The sequence below is a fragment of the Nicotiana tabacum genome, chromosome 19 (genome assembly GCF_000715075.1).
Source record: "Nicotiana tabacum cultivar K326 chromosome 19, ASM71507v2, whole genome shotgun sequence".
Classification (NCBI taxonomy): domain Eukaryota; kingdom Viridiplantae; phylum Streptophyta; class Magnoliopsida; order Solanales; family Solanaceae; genus Nicotiana; species Nicotiana tabacum.
In genome coordinates, this window is record NC_134098.1 from 2,734,054 (window position 1) to 2,742,819 (window position 8,766).

At 37.8% G+C, this 8,766-nt stretch overlaps 1 protein-coding gene across 1 annotated transcript; it reads left to right on the forward strand.

The window, feature by feature from the left end:
• The first annotated feature begins 5,490 nt into the window (after window positions 1–5,490).
• On the forward strand, window positions 5,491–8,566 carry LOC107789871 (receptor-like protein EIX2). The gene has a single exon (XM_016611744.2). It carries the CDS (start codon window positions 5,587–5,589, stop codon window positions 8,368–8,370), a length of 2,784 nt encoding a protein of 927 aa, XP_016467230.1. The 5' UTR covers window positions 5,491–5,586; the 3' UTR covers window positions 8,371–8,566.
• Window positions 8,567–8,766: the final 200 nt, after the last annotated feature.

Here is an 8,766-nt window from a genome sequence, read left to right on the forward strand (position 1 = left end):
ACGACAAGCCGAACACCGGCGTTGGCACCGGCAGAAAAACCCGGAAAATTTTCCGGGATTGATTTCAAATGCTGGCAGCAGAAGATGTTCTTCTACTTAACTACGTTATGTCTACAGAAGTTCATCAAGGAAGATGTTCCTGATCTGCCGGATAAAACTCCAGATAATGAACGCTTTCTCGTGATTGAAGCGTGGAAGCATTCTGATTTTTTATGCAAGAATTATATTCTTAGCGGACTGGATGATAATCTGTATAATGTATACAGTAGCATGGAGACATCCAAAGAATTGTGGAATGCGCTTGAAAAGAAATATAAGACTGAAGATGCCGGGATGAAGAAATTCGTTGCCGCAAAATTTTTGGACTACAAAATGATAGATAGCAAGTCTGTTATTACTCAAGTCCAGGAATTACAAGTGATTATTCATGATCTACTTGCTGAAGGTCTTGTAATCAACGAAGCATTCCAAGTAGCAGCAATGATTGAGAAGTTGCCTCCGTTGTGGAAGGACTTCAAAAATTATTTGAAACACAAACGAAAGGAAATGTCCCTTGAAGATCTCATTGTTCGGTTGAGAATCGAAGAGGACAATAAAGCTGCTGAAAGGAGAGGCCGTGGAAATTCAACAATAATGGGAGCAAATATTGTTGAAGCTAACAAAAAGAGGAAGAAGGCTTCTGGTCCGAAATACAACCCAAGTAAGAAGCGGTTCAGTGAAAACTGCTACAACTGTGGGAAAACCGGACACAAATCTACGGAGTGTCGTGCTCCGAAGAAAGACAAGAAAAGGGGTCAAGCAAACATGGTAGTAAACCATGATGATGTTGATAACTTGTGTGCCATGCTCTCTGAATGTAACTTGGTGGGAAATCCTAAACTGTGGTGGTTTGATTCAGGAGCCACTCGCCATGTTTGTGCAGTTAGAGAGGCTTTTGCTACCTATGCTCTTGCTTAACCCGGAGAGACAGTTTATATGGGAAATGCTTCAACAGCAAAAGTTGAAGGATATGGGAAGGTATTTCTAAAAATGACTTCTGGCAAGGTCATGACTTTGAACAATGTCCTTCATGTTCCCGAAATGAGAAAGAATTTAGTCTCTACTGGACTTCTTGTTAAGCACGGTTTTAAGTGCGTTTTTGTATCCAACAAGGTTGTAATTAGTAAGAATGGAATATTTGTGGGAAAAGGTTACCTCACCGAGGGCCTTTTCAACCTAAATGTAATGGTTGTTAAAAATAATAATAATATTTCAGCTTCTTCTTACTTACTTGAGTCAAATGATTTATGGCATGTACGTTTGGGTCATGTCAATTATAAAACCTTGCGGAAAATAATTAACTTGGAAGTACTGCCCAAGTTTGAATGCGAAAAATCAAAATGTCAAACATGTGTGGAATCTAAGTATGTTAAACATCCTTATAAGTCAGTTGAAAGGAATTCAAATCCTTTAGACTTAATTCACACAGATATTTGTGACATGAAGTCAATACCATCTCGCGGTGGAAAGAAGTATTTCATAACTTTTATTGACGATGGTACTCGATATTGCTATGTTTACTTACTGAATAGTAAAGATGAAGCAATAGACGCATTCAGGCAATACAAAAATGAAGTTGAAACGCAACTTAACAAGAAAGTAAAAATGATAAGAAGTGATAGGGGTGGTGAATATGAATCTCCTTTTGAAGAAATATGTTTAGAATATGGAATTATTCATCAAACAACAGCCCCTTACACGCCCCAATCTAATGGGATTGCGGAAAGAAAGAATCGCACATTAAAGGAGATGATGAATGCGTTGTTGATAAGTTCTGGTTTGCCACAGAACTTGTGGGGGAAGCCATTCTTACGGCTAATCGAATATTAAATCGAGTGCCCCATAGCAAAACACAATCCATTCCATATGAACAATGGAAAGGAAGGAAGCCCAACTTGAATTATTTTAAAGTGTGGGGGTGTTTGGCAAAAGTGCAAGTTCCTAAACCCAAAAGGGTAAAGATAGGACCGAAAACCGTTGATTGTGTTTTCATAGGATATGCGACAAATAGTAAAGCATATCGATTTCTGGTTCATAAATCAGAAAATCCCGACATTCATAATAATACGGTTATAGAATCAGATAATGCTGAGTTCTTTAAAAATATATATCCGTATAAAAAGGAATGTGAGTCGTTTGGTGAAGGATCTAAACGATCTCGGGAAGAAACAAAAGAAAGTACATGTAATCAGGAGGATCCAAGACGTAGTAAACGTCAAAGGACGTCTACTTCATTTGGACCAGATTTTGTGACTTTCTTATTGGAGAATGAGCCTCAAACATTTAAAGAAGCTATGACTTCTTCGGAATCATTGTTTTGGAAAGAGGCAGTCAATAGTGAAATAGAATCCATATTGAACAACCATACATGGGAATTGGTTGATCTTCCTCCTGGAAATAAACCTTTGGGTTCTAAATGAATTTTTAAGAGAAAAATCAAAGATGATGGCACTATTGATAAATTCAAGGCAAGGCTCGTAGTCAAAGGGTATAGACAACGAGAAGGTCTAGACTACTTTGATACATACTCTCCAGTTACAAGAATTACGTCCATACGGATGTTAGTAGCATTAGCTGCAGTGTATGGTCTTGAAATTCATCAAATGGATGTTAAGACGGCCTTCTTAAATGGAGAGTTGGAGGAAGAAATTTACATGGAACAACCTGAAGGGTTTGTGGTTCCAGGTAAAGAAAAGAAGGTATGTAGACTTGTTAAGTCTCTTTACGGACTAAAACAAGCACCCAAACAATGGCATGCGAAATTTGACCAAACAATGTTGTCAAATGATTTTAAGATAAATGAATGTGATAAATGTGTGTACATTAAAAATGTTCCAAATCACATAGTCATTGTTTGCCTATATGTGGATGATATGCTGATAATGAGTAATGACATTGCCAACATAAATGCTACTAAGCGTATGCTCAATAGCAAGTTTGATATGAAAGACTTGGGAGTTGCTGATTTAATTCTGGGAATTAAGATCCATAAGACTCCTCAAGGTCTGGCATTGTCACAATCTCATTATATTAAGACAGTACTTGAAAAATTCAAGCACTTGGGCTTTAAAGTTGCAAAGACTCCAATTGACGTGAATCTTGCATTAGCAAAGAACAAAGGCCAAAGCATATCACAATTGGATTATGCTCGTGTGTTGGGATGCTTAATGTATATCATGAATTGTACACGACCAGATATAGCTTGTGCTATAAGTAAACTGAGTCGATATACGAGCAATCCAGGCCAATCTCATTGGATGGCAATGAAACGAGTTTTGGGATATTTAGAACATACCCAGAACTTTGAATTGCACTACAGTAATTTCCCTGCGGTGATTGAGGGATACTGTGATGCAAATTGGATCACCGGTTCAACTGATTCTAAGTCCACGAGTGGATATGTATTCACTATTGGTGGAGGAGCGGTATCTTGGAAGTCGTCCAAACAAACATGTATTGCCCGCTCTACAATGGAGGCTGAATTCATAGCCTTAGATAAAGCCGGTGAAGAAGCTGAATGGCTCCGGAATTTCTTGGAAGACATTCCATTTTGGCCCAAACCGTTGGCACCAATATGCATACATTGTGATAGTCAAGCGGCAATTGGAAGGGCTGGGAGCGTCATGTATAACGGTAAATCTCGTCATATACGACGAAGACATAAAACCGTTAGGCAATTACTCTCTAGAGGAATTATCACGATTGACTATGTAAAGTCAAGTGATAATGTGTCGGATCCACTTACAAAAGGCCTAACTAGAGAGGTAGTTGAGAAATCATCAAGGGGAATGGGGCTATGGCCGAGAAAAAGTTATTGTGGCGGTAACTCTACATAGAAGACTGGAGATCCCAAGATCTAGGTTCAAGGAGATCAAACAAAGTCATTAATGACGGTTCAACATTGTCAAATAAAATTTTAGTCCATTCTCGTGATGAGACAATGTTCAGTACCAAGGATAAAGCATTAAGGCTTTTTAATGATTTCTAAATTTGATACGGGGTATATCAAATAGTGTATCTACAGGATGACACGTTTAGGAATCACCTATTTAAGTGTGAAGTGTGAGCCGCTTCAAGGAGAACTTTGTAAGGCCAGTTCTCTACGCACTTATGAAACCAGGCGGTGTTCATGGCTGAAACGAACACAATAATGAGAACCAAAGACGGTTAAGGGTTGATTGTGTGACTTATGGTTGTCTAGGTATACACCAAAGATCGACGGTTCAAAGATATCAAATCTATCGATTGACCGAGTATATCCGACATAAGTTTACTATGGAAAGTTCAAAGGGAAACCTACTTATCCAGATGCAATTAATCCTTGCTTGTAAATCACACAGTTTTTTCATGCATACTTCCATGATATAGCCATTCCCCATTCATGTGGGGGATTGTTGAGGTTTTATTTTTTAAGATGTAATATTCTTAAAATGAGGGTGAATGGGAAATGGAGGAAAAATGAAATTTTGAGTAAAATTTTAAGTTTCCCCTCTTAACAATGAGACATTGTCCCATATTGGAAGTGGAAGACATTTTTGGTGGGTATATATATAATTGCTCTTCTTGTAGCTCTTAAAGAGTTAAGAAGAAAGCAAGCCTCGCGCCGTCGTCGTCGTCGTCGCTCGCTCGGCTCGGCTTCGGCTACGGCTACGGCTACGGCTTCGGCTTCGGCTTCGGCTACGGCTTCGGCTTCGGCTTCGGCTTCGGCTTCGGCTTCGGATTCGGATTCGGATTCGGATTTGGATTTGGATTTGGATTTGGTCAAATGATCGATTGATTTTTTGGACCAAATTTATTTGTTAATAGTAAATATTAACGTAAGATTATCCGTATTTGTAACGGATATTTTCCAATCCGTGTATTGATAATTTGGCAGCCGGATAATGGTCTTCCCACCATGAAGTGCTTGCTCCACAAATATGTAATGCTTGCTCCACCATGAAGGGTGGACGTTTGGTCTTGCACTCCTTCTTGGCTGCTATATATATGAGCAGCAAATGGTGAAGAAAGACACAAAAAACTCAACATACAATTCGCTCAACAAATTGGCTATACATTGCACTCCTTCCTCTCAGAACTTCCATACGTTTTTCTGAGTATATACTCCTTCGTTCTGCATTGTTTTTAACTTCAAACAAAGCAACTGTAAGTGTGATTTGCTACCGAACTTTGTGTTCGCCGAAACACTGGGGTTTGAAGTACCGCTACACCAGTGTGTTATTCGTTCTATCCTGGGAGGAAATAATCCATTACCTTGGGTACTAGGAGGGGATTAAATTCCTTAAGGAAACACTGTGAATTCAGTGGGCTCGAATTTATTATTATTGTTTCATTACGTTAACTTATATTTTGCAGAATTAATATTTACAAATACAGCAATATTGACCGGGAAAAACATAAAATACTTTAAAATCAACAAATTCTTTGAATTTTACGGTCAATATCTTTCTAGACAGTGTATTCTTGAACAACAGTTCTAAATGTTATATATATGTATGCCTTGCCTAATACATACTTTTCAGTTCCTAGTCTAAAGCTTTGCACATCATGAAAGCGTTACCGATAACATTCTGTTTTTTCTTGTTTTTCATTTTGACAAACACCACGTTTAGTGTTTGTATTGGCATTTGCAGAGAAAATGAGCAACAAGCGTTGGAGAGTCTAAAGAAAGAAGTATATGATCCCTCAAATTTTCTCTCCTCTTGGATTGTTGGAAAAGACTGTTGTGAATGGGAAGGAGTTGTGTGCCACAATCTGACTCGTCATGTGATTGAGCTACAGATAGGCAATGATGTGTACGGACCAAATCTTGTAAAGATCAATAACCTTGAGTGGCTGCCAAGTCTTTTAAATCTTGAGTATCTGGGGATTTATAGTGTGGATCTCAGCAATGCAACTAACTGGCTACAGGTCATTAACATGCTTCCTTCTCTTGTTGATCTTCATTTATATAGATGTAGACTTCATTATATACCACCTTTACTTCATCATAATTTTTCTTCACTTGAAACACTCGACCTTTCTCGGAACAACTTTAGTTCTTCTATTCCCAAATGGGTTTTCAATCTCCCTAGTCTTGTTTCTCTTGATTTGAGTCATAGTAATTTAATTGGCCCTTTTCCCGAAGGTCCCGTTAACTTTACTTCTCTCACGGTCTTCAGGGCAAGTGGCAACTCTTTCAATTGTCTTTTACCCAGATGGTTGTTTGATCTTAATAATCTTGAATATCTTGAGCTTGGTTCTAGTGGTATTGAAGGTGCGATACCAAGTGAGGCTAGAAACATAACAAAACTTAAAAATCTTGATCTTTCATCCAACAACCTCAACTCCACTATCCCGAATTGGTTATATCGATGCAAAGATTTGGAATCACTTAGGCTTTACAGAAACAATATTGAGGGAATAGTTTCAAATGCGATTTCAAATTTGAGCTCAATAAAGAGTATTGACCTTTCTAAAAATATGTTTTCTGGAAAATTACCAAATGTAATTGGAAAGTTATCGAAACTACGTTCGTTTAGTCTCTCTGAAAATCTATTCGAAGGAGAAGTATTTGAATTGTTCAACAGTAGGAGTAATTTCCTTCCAGCAGGATTGAGAAATAGTTCTTCTTTGGCGGAATTGATACTAAAAAATAATAAACTGACTGGAACACTCCCAGAAAGTCTTAGCCAACTCCCAGTGCTAGAAATCATTGACATCTCTAACAATAGGTTGGAAGGTGTTGTAACAGAAAGTCATTTCACCAATTGGACACAATTAAGGCACTTCTTTGCATCTAACAATAATCTGACTTTAAAAGTGAGTCAGAAGTGGATTCCACCTTTCCAAGCCATTCGTATTCAAATAGGCGGCTGGAATATAGGTCCTCTGTTTCCCATGTGGCTCCAGACTCAAAAGAATATAGAGCGTGTGGACATATCAAATGGTGGAATACAAGGTGAGGTTCCAACTTGGTTTTGGAACTTATCTTCTCAAATTGAGTATCTCGATCTTTCTCATAACCGATTTTTTGGTGTGGTTCCAACCATCTCAACACCTTATATTTTGTTAATGTTATTGGGTTCCAACAATTTCAGTGGTCCACTACCTCAGGTTTCACCCCATCTATTTGAGCTAGACCTCTCGAACAATTCCTTTTCAGGAGGTTTATCTCACTTCTTGTGCGAAACAAATAAGAACGGATCCTACATGTTGGAGATCTTAAACCTTGAGGGAAATGATTTGTCAGGAGAAATTCCTGATTGTTGGATGAACTGGTTAATGTTAAGCGTTTTAAACTTGGGGGACAATAACTTGATTGGAGGCATACCGAGATCCATGGAGGTTTTAAGTAATTTGAATTCTTTGGACTTCCGAAGAAATAGACTTACTGGTCCATTACCTTCATCATTGGCAAAATGTAGAGGGTTGCTGAAACTTGATTTAGCTGAGAACGAATTCGTAGGACAAGTACCACCATGGTTAGGAATGAAGTTTTCAGATTTGATAATCCTTAGCCTTAGCTCAAACAAATTCTATGGTGAATTGCCTCCAGAAATTTGTCACCTCAAAGATCTTCAAATCTTAGACCTTGCAAACAATAGTTTCTTTGGAACTATACCAAGGTGTATTAGCAATTTAACAGCAATGGTCGCCGGAGATAAGTTGGGGGAAGCTGATATTGAGTATGTTTCTTTTGATTTTGGAGAAATTGTGAGAGAAAGCGCAATGGTGACAACTAAAGGCAATAACTACCAGTATGATAAAACATTGGCATTTGTTTCAAGCATGGATATGTCTAGCAATAATCTCTCTGGAGATATTCCTATAAGTTTTACCAGTCTTGTAAGATTGAGATTCTGTAATTTCTCAAAAAACCATCTAACAGGTACGATCCCAAATGGCATTGGCGACATGAAAGTGCTCGAATCCCTTGATCTTTCAAAAAATCAACTTTCTGGCCAAATCCCGCAAAGCATTTCGAGTTTGTCAACTTTGAGCTTCCTGAATATGTCTTATAACAATTTGTCGGGAAAGATACCTGTGGGCACTCAACTTCAAAGCTTTAATTCCTCGAGTTTCCAGGGAAATGAGCTTTGCGGGCTTCCACTCTTGGCGAACTGCAGTTCAGGTGGTCAAAATCCTGATGTTGATACTGAAAAAGATGATAGTGATGAAGATGAACTTGATTGGTTCTACATTGCAATGTCAATAGGATTTGGTCTTAGCTTTTGGGGAGTATGTTCTTGTTTGCTTTTTAAGAGATCATGGAGATATGCCTATTATCGTTTTTTAGATAGTTGTTGGGAATTCTTGTGTGTAAAGATACAAATATGGGGATGGATATGATTGAGTAGATTGTTATTCTCAAAAGTCTTATTCTATGCTTACTTTTCCTTCAATAAATAATAAAAGACTGTTTGCAGTTGATACTTTGTTTAGGCATTTTGTTTGAATCTCCCTAGTTATAGTAGATAATTGTTCGCAAATTATATGACTATTTAAGGAAACAAAACAAATGTAAACTTGTTAAATATTGCAAAGTTCTGAACTTGTGTTTTCTGATTTATGTTCGTCTACCTCTGAAAATTGCAAAGTTAATATCCTTTCAACTATGCGCGCTGCCAACAGATCAAAGGGCTGATAAATTGTATAATTGTTGCCTATAAAAATGATAACAGAAGATTCAAAAATAAATAATCCCTCTGTTTCAATCTCTCTTTTGCTACTAGTAGCAAAAGACTC